This window comes from Pongo abelii, chromosome 12 (assembly GCF_028885655.2).
Source record: "Pongo abelii isolate AG06213 chromosome 12, NHGRI_mPonAbe1-v2.0_pri, whole genome shotgun sequence".
Classification (NCBI taxonomy): Eukaryota; Metazoa; Chordata; class Mammalia; order Primates; family Hominidae; genus Pongo; species Pongo abelii.
The window spans coordinates 96155190-96171784 of record NC_071997.2 but is presented as its reverse complement, the minus strand read 5'-3'; the positions used below and the strand labels follow the sequence as shown (position 1 = coordinate 96171784).

The 16595-nt window shown below is 40.6% G+C and overlaps 2 protein-coding genes across 5 annotated transcripts in view; one reads left to right on the top strand and one right to left on the bottom strand.

The window, feature by feature from the left end:
* The window catches only part of CRIM1 (cysteine rich transmembrane BMP regulator 1), a 195651-nt gene that overhangs the window by 154410 nt on the left and 24646 nt on the right, over positions 1-16595 (top strand). For all 4 annotated transcript variants that reach the window (XM_024242035.3, XM_024242036.3, XM_024242037.3 and 1 more), the window contains 5 exons: positions 307-463; positions 2560-2681; positions 3833-4042; positions 7577-7792; positions 12341-12562. In XM_024242035.3, the coding sequence (XP_024097803.2) occupies positions 307-463; positions 2560-2681; positions 3833-4042; positions 7577-7792; positions 12341-12562 (927 nt within the window). The remainder of the gene's footprint in view (positions 1-306; positions 464-2559; positions 2682-3832; positions 4043-7576; positions 7793-12340; positions 12563-16595) is intronic.
* Positions 8331-16595, bottom strand: part of FEZ2 (fasciculation and elongation protein zeta 2) — an 80643-nt gene continuing 72378 nt past the window's right edge. The window contains exon 11 of the transcript XR_008522451.2: positions 8331-10584. The gene's annotated coding sequence lies outside the window, so the exon portion shown is untranslated. The remainder of the gene's footprint in view (positions 10585-16595) is intronic.

Here is a 16595-nt window from a genome sequence, read left to right as displayed (position 1 = left end):
TCTCAGTCATTAATTATAATAGTTATCAGCCTGCTGTTCACTCAGAGCCTACCAGATTTGAGTACACATTAGAAATCTATGCATTTCAAAGTTGGACTTTATTTTGTTTATTATTACCAAACCGTGGAGTCATGTGATAACCATGAAATAGCACAGTCTATGCTTTTTAATGATAACCAGTGCCATGGTAGAGCTGAGAAATTGAGATCTGTGGAAGAGTGGAGGATTCAGGGACGGTATTTTAGCATCGAAGTGTTCTGCTCTGTTCATCTTTGGAAGAAACATGCCGTCTCTGTGTCTTCACAGGCGAGGAACTATGCTCAGAACGTAAACAAGGCTGCACCTTGGACTGTCCCTTCGGTTTCCTAACTGATGCCCAAAACTGTGAGATCTGTGAGTGCCGCCCAAGGCCCAAGAAGTGCAGACCCATAATCTGTGACAAGTATTGTCCACTTGGATTGCTGTACGTATTTCTTAATTCAGAAAAGCTATTATGAAGTGCAACTTGGTGAAATGTTTCTACACATTTTGTTTTATATGTTGTTTGTGAATTAATCTATGGTGTATTGAGCCCAGAATGTCTATACTTGTTTTGTTAGGTGATTCAGAAAGCAGGGAGAAGGTTGTATCTCCAAAGAATAGAATCAAGTTTTACTCTTACTTTTTATGGAGATGGGCCAGACACACCGTTTGTGCCTGTTATATGAGACTTTCCCATAACAGAGTCCTTTAGACACTGCTGGCAAGATTAGGAGATGGAATTGTGAGGTCCCAGTGTTGGAAGTGCTACAACTCTTCACACCTGTCCCAAGGTCTATTTGTGATCATTTATTTAACACATACTTTAAGATCAATTGAAAACCGACCCCTACTCACTTGAAATACAGTGCATCCTTACCTGCCATGCCTAGGTGTCTCACCTTGAAACTAGTCAGCGTTTCGTATTTTTTTCTTTATCTAGCATTAGATTTTATGAATTTTCTTGGAGATAAGGGCCTTTACTTTTATTTTTTAATATACTTTATTGAGTCAAACCCCATGAGAATCTAGATTATTCCGGGGGGGGAAATAGACACTTCATATTTGTTTCTTTCATGTTTGTATTAGCACCTATATTTGCCTTTATATCAAGTTGATGGCTTTAGAAAAATCACCTTAATTTATATTTTTTCCTTTGCTGTCTTTCATTTCAATCTGTCTTTCCAATTTGATATGTTTATGTAGTGCTAGATTCTTTTTTTAGGCAGGGTATTGCTCTGCCACCCAGGCCGTAGTGCAGTGGCACAAGCATGGCTCACTGCAGCCTCAACCTCCCAGGCTGTCAATCCTCCCACCTCAGCCTCAGCCTCAGCCACCCGAGTAGCTGGGACTAGAGGCATGCGCCACCATGCCCAACTAATTTTTGTATTTTTTGGAGAGATGGGGTTTCACCATGTTTCCCAGGCTGATCTGGAACTCCTGGCTCAAGCGATCAGCCTACCTAGGCCTTCCAAAGTGCTGGGATTACAGGCATGAGCCACTGTGCCCGACCTAGTGCTAGTAATTATAAGGGACTTAGACCCATCATCTCTTTCCCATCTTCTGTCAGTCATCTTTTTCATTCTTCGTTTAAAAATTCTAGTTTTGGGAGAGGTCTTCTTTATAATTTTCATTGGATAATTAAATTGGAAACATTGTTCCTTAAAATTCCCCAAATAAAATAATGAATTATCATCATTCTTAATCCTAAAATAAGAATATGATGTCAATAAGAGTATTATGTCTTAGCCTAACTGCTAATATAAAATGAAGTAGTTGTATCACAATAGTAGGTAGCTTCAACCACTTGCTACAGTATCATGACAGTTCAGAATCAAGGCTGTGTTCAAATCCAACCGTCATGTTGGAGAAAAATCTCTTAGAAGATTGTAGATTTCACTTTGTATTCCTGTGGCACATTCAGGGAGGACCCAATTGGATACCTTGGACAACTGAATATTATACTGGCTAGAACACATGTTTTAAGGACACACACCAAAAGAGAATTCTTGGCCAGACACCACGTGGGAGTGTCAGGATAAAGGCAGCAGTTGGTGCCCCTTTTATGTACTTGCTGACTAAAGAATTACTTTATGCATACAGCAGATACTTCCAGAAGGGAGGGAGGGAGGGAGGGACGGATGGATCAGTAGGTGGGTGGGTGGGTGGATAGATGGAGAAACAAATGAATAAACAGATAAACCAACAAAATCTTCACTTTCCTATTCATGGAGTTGCACATTCATCTTTTTATTGTGGTGTACCACTCTCCCAATTAAATCAACAGTCATGTCATTGAGATTCTGAGAGCCACATCCTAGAAGCACGTAAGTGCTTGGGCAACTCTCTGCCTTGGTCATGAGTAAGTGGTGGTAATGGCCACAGGGAGCTAATTACGCATCACTCCAGGAGTCTTTGAGAGCAAAAGTCAAGTCATTCTGTTTAATAGCAATATCACTTTATTGACCCTTGGTCTGAGTGCTTGGGCATCATTTGAGACTTTTTGATTTTCTGACCTCTGACAAAATTTTAATTACCCAGGAAGAATAAGCACGGCTGTGACATCTGTCGCTGTAAGAAATGTCCAGAGCTCTCATGCAGTAAGATCTGTCCCTTGGGTTTCCAACAGGACAGTCACGGCTGTCTTATCTGCAAGTGCAGAGGTAAGTGCGTACACATGGCCCTTCCCCCTCAAAGCAGCCAGGGGCACCGAAACAAAGAACAGAAGGACACCCTGTAATGAAATGGTTTCGGTGATTGCTGCTTATTCCGACACAAATGTCAGTCTCTGTGGGACCGTCCCACAGGACTCCCTTTTCCTTTCATTTTTATGAAGTAAAAGCTCAGAATAGAATGTAAAGTAAGCATATGATGGACAAGCACATTGACTAAATTAATCACTTCCTAGCTCTTTTTACTTGTATCAGGAACTTCAGCCTAAAGCACAATTATCTCAACCTCTATAGAGCCTCTTTCTGTTCAGGAGTAAGATTCATAAAATTGCAACAGTAAATAGCCCCATTTCAAAGTTCTAGAGGGTGGGTACAGCTCAAAAGTTAGCTGCTGTATTTCCAGATAACAGTTTTCCATGAGAATTTAGCCTTTGGCTGAATAAGCACATGCCAGCCCACAGCTGTGAATAAGCACAGAGCCTGGATATCCCTGCTGCCTGAGGCTTCTCCAGGGAGCTTCCTGAAGCCACTGAGCATGTGCCCTGACCTCCGTTTCTGCCCTTACCCCAGCTCCAGCCTTGCTGCCTATCCCTGTATGTTGTACTTGTCAGCATGATCCACAGATTAAACTATAAAAGATTCCTAAACTTTGTTTTATGATTTTTCAAAACTGGACAGTTACCACCTTAATGGTGTTTCTAAGGGGTTGGAGTAAACAAAAATCTAGTCACTGCTTTAATTGTTCTGCTGAACAAAACTCTGTTATTTGCAAGGGGCCCAGGATGTCCCCACTGGATGAAGCTTCTAGAGCGATTATTCTGAACACATTCAACATATTTGTAACATTTGTTATAAAATCAGTGCTTGTTTATTGTATAAAATATGAGAAAGTAGAGTGGAAGGAATAAAAATTCAGCTACAATCCCACCAATTGGAGAGAAACTATTTGCAGGCTTTTTTCTCTCTTTTCTTTTTTCAAAATTGAGAGCATATTGACTTAAATTATTTTCATGAACATGTCACAAACTGTCCTGTGTAGACGTAATTGTCAGTGGCTGGGGTCCAGTCCACGTAGAGACTCTGCAGGCTGTTTCTCCTGTGCAGTAGCCACTTCTTTACCAGGCTGCCTTTTGTCTGTCCAGAGGTCTCTGCTTCAGCCGGGCCACCCATCCTGTCGGGCACTTGTCTCACCGTGGATGGTCATCATCATAAAAATGAGGAGAGCTGGCACGATAGGTGCCGGGAATGCTACTGTCTCAATGGACGGGAAATGTGTGCCCTGATCACCTGCCCGGTGCCTGCCTGTGGCAACCCCACCATTCACCCTGGTCAGTGCTGCCCATCATGTGCAGGTAAAAGCTGGCTGCCATCTGTGTGCTCCATAAGCAAATGATTTCTGCCTTGCAGGGATTTGTAACTCTGTGGAGGTTGGAGGGGACGACCTCTGGAACACTTTCCAGCGCTCTGTGGTTTTTGTCAACAACCACCACAGAATCATCCGGGCACTATCAGTGAAGAACCAAAGACCAGAGAAAATTCTATTCTAGAAATGGGTCTCCTCCTTTTTGAGTGATTGACTCAGTTATATAAGGTCTTTGGACTACATTTTTGTAAAGGTTTGTGGGCTGATGTACTTACATTCCAGCTCTCCATTTTATTGATAGCATATTAAGTCTGAATATCCTCATTAATATGAGGGGATTGGTACTAGTTTTATCCCATAAAACCTTATCACATATAAAGTAATGTTTGAGGGGGAGAAACTTTTTGAAGTCTGTGGCTATTGCTCTTTTTTAAATTAATAGACATGTGGCACTCTTGCCAAATGGAGAGATTTAGAGTGACCACACGTCCAAAACATTTAAAATCATAATCATGGTAATCAAGATAAGTTACTAGAAAACCAGAACAGATTTGTAATTCAAGGGGGTCTGAATTATGATTGTCAATAACAGTAATTATAACCATAAACCTCATCTAGTACCTTTTATCCAAAGAGCTCAACACAGTCTCATATCTATTATTTCCCTCTCTGTGCAGGCCACTTTGAGTTAGGGAAAAACACATGAGGCAGTTTCTCATTTGGAAAACGGACACAGAAAGATTGACTCTCTTACCCAGAGTAAAATAGTATGTCCGCCGAAAAACCTGGGAGAAATGAAGTCTCTCAAATCTTGTATCAGATTTCTTTCAAAGTTAAGTCTACTGTCAGATTTTGGAGGAGGATTGTTTTTCCTCTGGTCAGTCCAGGTCCTGTATCTCCCTGTGCGTGAGTCCACCTGTGCAAAAGGTGTAGCCGGGAGCCTGAGGCCTGGTCCTTTTGCAACAAGACTAGCCTGGGAGGGAAACTGACCTTGTTCGCCATGGTTGGGGAGTAGGGGAGAGGGACACTTGAAGTCCCTTTCAGCTCTGAGATTCTGCACAGCTCAATAGCTACAGTATCAGAGTGACAGGCAGCTCCCATACCTTGTAGAAAACCAGATTACAATGCAGAAGAGATGACTCTTTTTATTTTGTTTTGTTTCCCTGTAGTTCAGTTAGAGGTGCTCAATATCAGAACTCTTTCCTTTTTTCCGATATTTTGCTAGTTAAATGTGAAAAACTGCTAGAGTCCCCTGAATAAGAAGGTAAATGAGGACTTTAATATGATAGAACTCTGTGTTGACTCTTTGGGGAGGGAAAAATCATGTGTTTGCATAAAGACCCCTGCTTTAATTACAGGTGTGAATGCATAGAAGAGGGATTTGTTTCTGGGTCTTTGCTAAACATGTCCTCAATGAAGAATTCTAACAGCTAGATTTGGTAGAAATGCAAAGACATTAAGAATAGATAATTGACTGAGAACTGAAAATCAGTAGAACCAGAAAGATCTTTCTCTATTACAGAGTCATGGAAAGTTCTTATCTAAGCACACGTGAAGTTGTTGTTGATACCTTATTGTGGGTGTGTCAACATCTGGATATATGTGTATGAAAACACATTTATGTATATGGATGTGTAGGGGTAAATTTTTTCTGCAAATCTTTAGCGTGTTGCCACGTAAGTCTCCTTCTGATTAGAGACTCCAGAGCTGTTGCATTCACGGACTCCTACTTTAAATAATATTTTTCTCCCCTCTTCATTCCAAGATCAGCTGTTTTTCTTCTTGAGATAAATGAGTATCTCCTGAACTCTTCTAATGAATATTTACTAAATGATAGTGTCTCTCAGATTTTCTGTCTTCCATACACTCTACATTTGAGTTTTTCTTTTGTCTCCATGTCTCTGGCCCCTCTTGTGTTTTGCCTTGAGGCATATCGTATGGCAAAAAGGTGAGCAAGAAAGAATACCTGCAAACACGCACATCAGATTTCTTCTGACCACTTCTGTACATGTCAGCATTTAACAAGGCAGTAATTGTCAGTCCTCTCTAAGCCCTTTTTGAAAGCAATAAGGGAGGCTTTTGCTATATTCATTTATTGATACTCTTTGGGACTTTTTGTTTCTCTGTAAACCACAAATGCACATTTACCATCTTGTTCAGCACAGTTTTCATTGTAATTATCTTACGCTCTGTTGTTCTTATACTGGAAAGTTGGTTAGAATTGCTTGCGAATGTAAGCATTGATTGATGAGTATCAGTTTTCTGTGATACTGTCCCTGGGTCTGAGTTCCAGCCTTTTGTAATTCCCTTGAGATAAAGCTGTATTAGAAGTTGTTACCCTCTTAACTGGAAATCAGCCCACATCACTTAATTTCATTAGTATTGTTGACTCTCATGCTAACCACCACTTTGAAAGTCATAGCCCTAATTCACTCTTAAGGAGATTTCAGCTCTGAGCATCTCTGCATATATGGGCCCGTTCTGGGGTGTGACTTCCACTGAGCTCCAAGCATGAGTTAGCCGTGATGTCTCCAGACTCTTTCTCGGCGGGATTCAACACTGTCAACACCTTCCTGAACTGCTTGTTGTATTTGGACTACGTGACTATGGTTAATGTCTTCATACTTCTCATTTCCCCAGCAAAACTTCAGGGCAACTCCCAGCCCCTCTTCAGACATTTTCAACATTAAATTCCCTCTCTATCAGTGTCATCTCTCCAAGAGACCAAAACTACCTCTCCTCTGGGGAAAGAAATGACAGTTATCACCAGCCTCCTAGCATTTACCTCTCTTGATGATGATATTGCCAAGCACATGTTTAGTCTCAGGTGAGGGTTTTCAGACTGTTGATTCTACAGGAGCATTCCTGCTCAGTTTGCTGGCAGCTGGCTTAGACTGGGGTGTGGCCTGCTCGACAGCAGGACATATTTCCAAGCATAAATGTACTCAGGATCCCAGAAATAATAAAGCAGATAGGGTATCGATCATTTGGAAGTTTTATTTAATCTGGAGACATATCCATGATCCAAACAACCATAGACTTGGGTTGCAGTTTCTCTCGTCTCTCCCTGAGCTCTCAGTTTCCTCATGCATAAAATAAGGTGACTGTAAGGAATAAATGAAATAACACATGTAAAGTGCTTAGCATGGAAATAACTGAACCATACCAAGTATTCTGTAAATGAGAGATCTGAATCCGAGACAGTTCCTACACATTCACAGCAATGCCAGAAGAGGCCCCTGTTCTCATCTCTAGAGTGGGAGTCCCCTCCCTGTAATTGAATTCTCTTATTACTGTTGACGGACTTAAACTACTTGAACCTCACATCCTAATATTAGCTCTTTTGCCACTGTCTTCTGTTTCCATGCATGGAATATTTTCTTCACTATTCTCTTGATAAGAATAGAGCGAGATGCTCTTCACAGTTCATCTTTTCTATCCCTTAAAGCAAACAGCACCAGGCTTTCAAGAGTTGGAAAGATTGCAGATGAATAATGTGTTCTGATTTTGTGTCATTCCCCAGATGACTTTGTGGTGCAGAAGCCAGAGCTCAGTACTCCCTCCATTTGCCACGCCCCTGGAGGAGAATACTTTGTGGAAGGAGAAACGTGGAACATTGACTCCTGTACTCAGTGCACCTGCCACAGCGGACGGGTGCTGTGTGAGACAGAGGTGTGCCCACCGCTGCTCTGCCAGAACCCCTCACGCACCCAGGATTCCTGCTGCCCACAGTGTACAGGTAAGTGACACCATGCCTTATGGGTGCTTGGTGGGGAAGGATGCAGCTCTGGGTGGTTGTCATTCTGTGGGACCCACAGGGCAGGATCAGCCCCATATGGGAGTGTGCCAAACCCAGTATCCCATCAGGAATAGCTGGCAGCCTGCTTCCTGCATATATTTGCTTTATCAACCACCTATTTATGCAGTCAGTATGCCTCACACCTGAGGTGACTGTGAAACAAAAAAGGAGACTGTTTCTCTTGCCATTTTTTTTCCTTAACCCTACATCTCAAACTCGAGGAGTATACCTAAGTAGAGAAAGTCCCACCGCACCAAATTAACCAAACGATTCTGTTAATGTGAAGAGTCATCTTTATGTAACAAATGGGAAGAATAGTTATTGATAAATAATGTAAACAAAATTCTTTGTAAATAAAATTCTTTTAAATATAAGGGTGGTGAAGACTTTGAAATATGCATAATGCCACCCGCTCCGAGTTGGGATGATTAGTAAGTTAATGCCAAAAAGCATTAAGTGACTAGCACTGCACATGTATAAGGAGTGCTATTATTTTCTACTTTTTATTTCTCAGATAATCTGACCTTAGCAGGTAAATGTATGGCCATGAAACTTGTTAGAAGGAAGTTTGTCAAGATGTTAATCATAAGTTACTGGTTTTATATAACTTTAGTAGTACTTTTAATTAACACTAGATGCGACTTTTTCAAAAGATATTTAAATATAAAATTACCGAGTTGACAGAACTAGTTTTTTGTTGTTGTTGTTGCTTCTTATTCCCATATTTCAACTTAAATCAATAACCATTTACTTTCTAAACATATTCTTAGAGCATTTCTGCTCAGCAAAACATAAACCCTTGTATTTTATTACTTTTTTTTTTTTACATTGGATTATCTAGTCGGCTGGCGAGAATCTGTTGTTCCGTCATTATGTGCAGCATCATCAGTGTCTAAATTTTTTATAGGTTTATGTTGATGGCATTTTTGGAATTGATCAGATGAACTTATAGGGATAGCCACATTACTGGCTATTGTCATCATGCACAGCAGCCCAAGTATTACCATTTTAGTAAGTACAGAACTGTTAATCTGAGAAGCTTAATTAGCACTACATCTTTTCTAATATAAGAAATAGTTTATATGTGTTACATTTTTAGGATATGCATGACCTATGATTTCCCAATTTGTTGTCATCACAATTCACTCAGATTCAAACCTTACTGATGTTTTTTGTTAATATATAGCAGTGACTTTACTTACATCGCCTTGGTAGAAACTACTTAGAGTGATCTTTTCCTTGGTGATAACAAATTTATATACTTTTAGCTATTCAGTTTACAAATATTTGTAGAATGCCTGAATTGAGCTATGGGGATTCCAAGGTTAATGAAAACAGACATGATTCCTGTCCTGGAGCAATAGCCAAAAAAAGAGCCAAACAATCCAATATTCCACATTAAGTCAATAATGATAAAGTAAGAGGCGTGCCTTGAAAGGGAGGATTCAAGAACATAGGCAATCCGAGAAACTAAAGCAGCAAATACCCCTGGTGCTATTTGTGTTAGGATCTGAGTGATGAACTTAGGGATTGACTAAGGGAGTGTGGCACTGGGGGAGAAAATGCCTCCAGGACCACTAGCTCAAATTCATTGATGGGACACCTTAGTGAACTCAGAGGTTCAACCCATAAAGAGAAGGAGAGCTATGTGGAGATGAGAACCTCTGAATATGCTACCGTGGGTGGCATGTGCAGAGGCCCATGGGTTCTAGCCAAGCAAGGCAGTGGTATTCCTGCATTCCTTTCCATCTTTCCAAAGAACAGGCAACCCCTCACGTGCCTGGCTTTGACTTCTCATTCATTAACTTAGGCCTGGATTTTTTTCTTTACCTCTAACTAATGGATGTTTCTGGACTTTCTCATTCATAGTTGTATTGAGATACAAAAAAATAAAAAGCCTTAAAACTCAAATTATCAATTTCTTCCCATCACAGTAATTCTCAACAGTGGCACTGATAAGTGGCATATTACACATGTAGAAAAATACCATATCTCATCTTAGGACACTTGCATTCTAAAATGGCCCAAAAGTCATAGCTCCACAGTGGGATAACAGCTTCCAAAGGGTCGTATCCCTCATGATGCTTCCATCTGTAGGATGCCTTGTCATTTCCTTTCTTCAGCTTTCCCTCTTCTCTGGTCTGGTTTAAAGCAAGGTCTGGTGAGGAAATGAGGAAAGATTGCACATCACTGCAAGTGAAGCTGCTTCACCAGCATACAAAAGGGAGAGGGTAAAATAGCACTTGTTTCTTTCCATAAGTTTAAAATTTTCTTTCCTTTATTTTTAGAGTTGGAAAAAAGCATGGCAGAGAAGAGCAAGGGAGGTAGAAAATAAAAAGAATAAAGGAACACCAGTGAAAACACTGGTAAAGATCAAATAAAGGAGTAAACGTTTGGAAACAAAGTGTAAAGAAAAGGGTCTAGAGCAGGAAAAATGAGAAAAGAGGCCCAAAGAAGGGAGATGCTATGGGTAAGATTCCAAATGACATTGTCGGTCAGGGTTGGGCCAGGAGCCTCCTGCCTGGTGGAAGGAAACCTGCAGACTCTACCTCGGCTCCAGCCCTCACGCCATCACCACCAGCATATCCTGATGTCCTCTGGGTTCTTTCCAGGCCTCAGTGAGAGCCGTGCAGATTCCAGGCTGTTCGTTTCACTGTCATTCCATAGCTTCATCACGGCTGTCCTTTCTTCTTTTCAGTTTTTAGACACAGGTTGGGCAATGCTTGCATGAGCTAAGTTAACATAAGTCACAAAAACTTTATGGAGATTTGCAGGGCCTAGTGTGAACGAGAGGGTGTTGTCCTTATTTCTAGTCAAAGCAAAAGTTAGCACTGGTCAGTCTCTTAAAGAAGAAATTATCCCTAGACATAGATAACCACAAAAAGGTCATTGAGAAAGTCATCCCATCTTGCCGTCTCTAACCTATGTGGATGGGATCTGCGGAATCATATCTGAAATAGGATCTAGAGTACGATGGGGCCGTGGAACCAATGGCTGTTCTTCAACTTACGCCTGCTGCCTGTGGGAGTAGTCATAGGAGATACAGTTACCCAGTTTAAGGGAGAGAGTATGGGCCAATCCCATTATGCTGGCTTCCCTGTCCCTCAGAGAAGGTCCACAATGAAGTAACTGCCTTGGTCCTCAAAAAGGCCCTTCTTGTCACATCCTATTTACTGGCTGTAGGGTATATTCATGAGGTGGATAGAAGGAAAAAGTGGCTTGTAGAGCTTCTGGATCATATGGTAATTACATGTCTCAGTTGTTTCTGGTTCTTGGCTAAAAATAACAGAGCTCATGAAGTTGGTTCTGGGAAGAACATACGACAACTCTTTTGATTGTGTATGCATTGAGAAAATGTGGCCCTCTTAGAGGTTTGCTAGGTAGGGCTGTCGTGGCTGTGTCTCTAGACTCTTGAGTGGTGAAGTTGATTATAAGTGCTCTCTTATCAGTTGGATTATGACATTTCTAAACTAGAAACCGCACCCACTTACATTTTCCTTTCTGATATCTCAATCATATTGCTGCTTGAAGTTACAATTTTCATTGATTTTAGTGGAAACCAATGCCCAAAGTGTTATCTGGATTTTCTGGTGACATTTTCTGTTGCAAGTTGTAACTAGATCTGGGGACTTTCAGGTCTCAGTCTTTAAATAGCAAAGACACAGATGATTTGCACATGATTTCTCTGTGGTTGCATCCTTATGAGTGATTTAGATTTCTTATCTTTCAGCCATTAATGTGAATTCCTGAACATTGGAATGTTGCATTTAGGTGGTTTTTGGTAGTCTGGTACAATGAGAATTTGTCTGAGTATTGATTGGTCAAAATTGCATGTGGCCACAAGTAAGAGAAAATCCAGCTACAATTTTAAGTAAATAGAGGTTTATTTTGCATATATGACAAGACATTTGGAGGCAGATGTTTATCAGCATTGATTCAGTGGCTCAGTGGGGTCAAGGCCTTTCTCTTCTGATAGGGGTGTCACAGCCATGATCAACGCACTCCTATCAAGGCAGGAAGAATGTGGAAGGATGATGGCAGAACATATCTACCCTTCTTTGAAGAAAGTGAAAGCTTTCCCAGAAATCCCCTCGTTAGCCATTAGGTCCCATTCGCTACAGCTGGATGATGGGGCCACCCTAGTTTCAAGGGAGCCTAGGAAAGCAGGGAACAGGATTGTCCCGTTTACTTAGGTGCATTGTAATCCAAGTCCTGGGACTACCCCAAAGAAAACCAGGATTTCATTAAGGAAGAAAGAGTGGATGTTGTGTAAGCAGCTAATAACTGTGACACCTCTTTTTTGATCTTTGTTATTTTATTTAAAAATTTAAGACCCTTCCCGAATCATACTTTCTGATTTGTTACTGCGTCATTTATTTAAGGAGGCACCCAAAGCCATCATGACTGGGTGTGCTTTGATACACACTATGTTGCATAGTTGCTGGCCAACAGCATCTTCTTTGCTGACCTATATGTTCATTTTTCCAGATCAACCTTTTCGGCCTTCCTTGTCCCGCAATAACAGCGTACCTAATTACTGCAAAAATGATGAAGGGGATATATTCCTGGCAGCTGAGTCCTGGAAGCCTGACGTTTGTACCAGCTGCATCTGCATTGATAGCGTAATTAGCTGTTTCTCTGAGTCCTGTCCTTCCGTATCCTGCGAAAGACCTGTCTTGAGAAAAGGCCAGTGTTGTCCCTACTGCATAGGTAAGACCAAGAAAAAAAAATCCTTCATCTCTACCAGTTGTCACTAAATCTGTATTGACAGCCATTTGCTTAGATCAATTAATATTTTTGAAACTGGTTTTTTTCCTGCTTGACATGTCACACAGACCCAGTGTAGCAACATTGAGCAGAAGAAAGGTATGGAAGAGGTACTCCCAAGAGGAGGTGCTGTAAGAATAAATAAATGAGGCCAGGCGTGGTGGCTCATGCCTGTAATCCCAGCACTTTGGGAGGCCGAGGCAGATGGATCACTTGAGGTCAGGAGTTCAAGACCAGCCTGGCCAACATGGTGAAACCGCATCTCTACCAAAAATACAGAAATTAGCTGTGTGTGGTGGCACACACCTGTAATCCCAGCTACTCCGGAGGCTGAGGCAGGAGAATCACTTGAACACGGGAGGCGGAGGTTACAGTGAGCCAAGATTGCGCCACTGCACTCCAGCCTGGGTGACAGAGCAAGACTCCATCTCAAAAAAAAAAAAAAAAAAAAAAAGAAGAAGAAAGAAATGTTCCCTGAGAATGTCATAATGTTATAGCACTGTCATGTTCTATCGGGCTCGTTTGCCAGTTCAGGGTTTTCAATTTCAGAACTCTCTCCAGCCTATTTTTTACAGTGGTTTTTTTTTTTTTCTTTTTTTAGACAGAGTCTCACTCTGTCACCCAGGCTGGAGTGCAGTGGCACAATCTCAGCTTGCTGCAACCTCCGCCTCCTGGGTTCAAGCAATTCTCCTGCTTCAGCCTCCCTAGTAGCTGGGATTACAGGGGCCTGCCACCTCGCCTAGCTAATTTTTGTATTTTAGTAGAGACGGGGACAGTGGTATTTTTTTCCAGGTAGAAACACCATGTCTCATGTTAGAGTCCACTTAGTGTATAAAGCTTGCTGCTGCCTTGAGATCAACTAAATATGAAATATTACTTTAATCTCCCAGTTGTTCCTGTCTTCTGACACTTAATGGATTCTGTTTCAACCACATGTTTGTCCCTGTCAGTGGCCTAGGCACACAGGGTGAGGCCTGAGTAACTCTAGAGCCCTCTCCTTCTTGTGACCCGTGGTGGTGGTGCATCTTTGTGAGCAGAGGATCTATGTATATTAGCACCTAACATCTGGACCAAAACTAGTCCTGTGGACATAAGCCAGATGCTGTTCTGAGGTCCAAAAGGTGAGACAGCTGGCAGTTCTATCAAGGACAGCCCGTGTTCCCTGGGCTTTCACTCTCTTTTAATGCTTTTGTGTCCGGTAAAGCTCAAAGTCAAATGAAAGACAATGACACATCTCAATCAGATAGTGAACCTATAATCAGAGTAGCAAATGAAAAATGTTACAGTCTGTACTAATCGCACATATTGTACATTTATTGTTGGGGATTTTGCACGTTTTCTAAACACAAGTCATTGCATATATCTGGAGTGCTAGATGGGGAATAAAGGAGATCTGGCTACAGAGTTTTGTGGCATTTCCGATAGATAAGCTGAGGAATGGTGGTCGTAACTCAAGCTCATGAGGACATCTCCCTGTCCTTGTCTTGTGACTTCTGGCCACTAGACAGGGCCACTCTGAGTCTTTTACTCTCCATGTTGGCATATGAGATGGAAATGCCTGTTCTTAGGAATTTTACACAGATTTTCTTACTGTAATGGTCAAAGAGTAATAAAAGTTCTGTTTTAAAAGCTAGATGGCCAAAGAGTAATAAAAGTTGTTTTAAAAGCTAGATTCTCTCTTTTAATAGGATTACCATCCATATAATTTATTCTTCAAACCATGATGCTTTTGAGAGTGAAACGGGGGTTGTTAATAATTCTGATGGGACAATAGTCATAGATCAGGAGTGTCCCAAGCAAATTGGATATGTGGTAGCCCTGCATTTTAGCACCGGCTTCTCTGTACTCTACCCATAAGCTTTCTAGCTCCTAAGTGGAGCGAAAAATGTATCAAGGCATATATCCAATTTAGTGCTACTTAACCTTTTCAAAGAGCTGACCAAAATTCACACAACAAAATGACACTGCCTTTGGTGAGATCTAAATGAAAGCTGTAACTAAGCTACTATTTCAGGCTGGGTAAGGGGAAAGTATAGCCAATATCCCCATAGTTATATATCAAAACTTTTTTTTTTAACTTTTTAAGTTCAGAGGTACAAGTGCAGTAAAACTTCAGTACTAAAGGAAATGGTTCACAAGTCAACCAGGGATACTTATGTCATACTTGGGGAAACCAGGGCCCAGGAGGTCTGAGAATTCCATGTTACCTTCAGAGGAATAACCTAACAGCAGATCTCTCATGTGTTGAAAATTCTCAGATTGTTTTGTGTAAATTTATTGTTGTGTTTTGCTACTTAATTGTTAAATTTGTAATTAGTAAATTATTCGACTAGTAAATTTGTTTTCATGTGATAGTAGATAATCATCTCTCACAAAACCAATTTAACAAATTCAAAATTATGAAGAGAAACCTGCAAATCATAGTATTCTGTAGTCTTCCTTTTTATTTTTTGCCTTCATACTTTCTATTCCAATTCCTGCATCTAGATTATACATTCTTCATTGGTGTAGAAAAAAAGGACCAGTTTGGCTCAAATTTGTGATTTTGATTTTAAGTTGGACTGCAGCACTTTTGCTAAATTGTGGTTCATATCATAATGGTATAGTGAACATTTTGATTCTGATCTATCTCCCTCCACAATTTCCCTCCCCCTCCCAAACTGACGCATGTATAATTTTATCATATAAACCTATGACTTACCTTCAGGGGACCAAGTTGGGAAGACTTAACATTTGATGAACTGTAACCGTGTGCTTTATTCACTCGTTCATCTCAATAATTTATATGTGTTGTTGTATTATTGAAATAGTAATTAAGCCCTCTTCTGTCTGCATCATATTTACTTTGCGAGTAGCATTGTTAGGCCTTCATCCTTTCTCATCTAGCCCTGCTATGTCTAAACATACGAAGTCAAGTTCATGACTTTGATATAGGGATTTCCTGTCTGACTCTCCAGTTTGCATTTGGGCTTGTTCTCTTATCAACTAAGAAGTCCTGACTTCCAGTCAGCTTGGTCCCTATATAAGGGTGCCAAGCCTGGCCAGCACAAGCACACCCAAAGGCAGTTGCCAGCTGTGCTTCATTGGCAGAGCCTTTATCACCATCCAGAGATCACTGAGCAAAGGAAAAACATGGAAACACACGATCAGGCGGCATGTCTTAAAGCACCCAATTGTTTTTCCAGTGGGCAGCAAAGACCAGTGCTTGCATTGTTTCCTGTTTTAGGCTTTCTCAGTTTTAACTCAGATTATCATCTATTCTCAGGATCTTGTGTATCTCACTGTTAGAATGTACAGACTATCTCACCCCAGCCTACAGTGCTGACCTCACCTTGGCTGTAGGGCTCTTCCATGGATGAATGTTCTCCCTAATTAGTCAAATACAGATCTCTAAAAACCTCAAACTCACAATTAAGGGACCTCTTTTATTAGTGGTCAAAAAAAAGTATGTGTGTGAAGTATCCTTTTTTCCTACTGTAAGAAAAATGAAAAGTGGTGATTCTACCAAAAATAGTTTTCTGATTACAAGTATTTGTGTTCCTTTTGTTAAATTATCAAGTCACTAATGAGCAATGATAATGCTTCTCTTTTGATGTGTGAAGGCCTCATATTATGTGTGCTAATTTAATAGGATATGTAATATAGACATAATCAATAGGATTGATGATTAATTTTGAAAAGTGAACAGCTTTGTCTAGTTTCTTATAATACCCATCATTAGGGAATTCATTCTTCTACTAGAAAGAAACTAAGTAGTAATTACCCATTCATTTTAATGGAGCATCTTCTGATTCCCTAATTTTTTTTATACTCTGGTTTTCTAAGTAAATACATTCAAACTTAGATTTTATTTTCATACGCTGACTATAATGAAGGGTTAAAGGATGAAGAACAAGAATCAAAAGTTGACAAGTATGAATCAGGTGGAGATAAAAGGTCTGGTGGGAATTCTAATGAGTGAAAAGAGATTTGATAG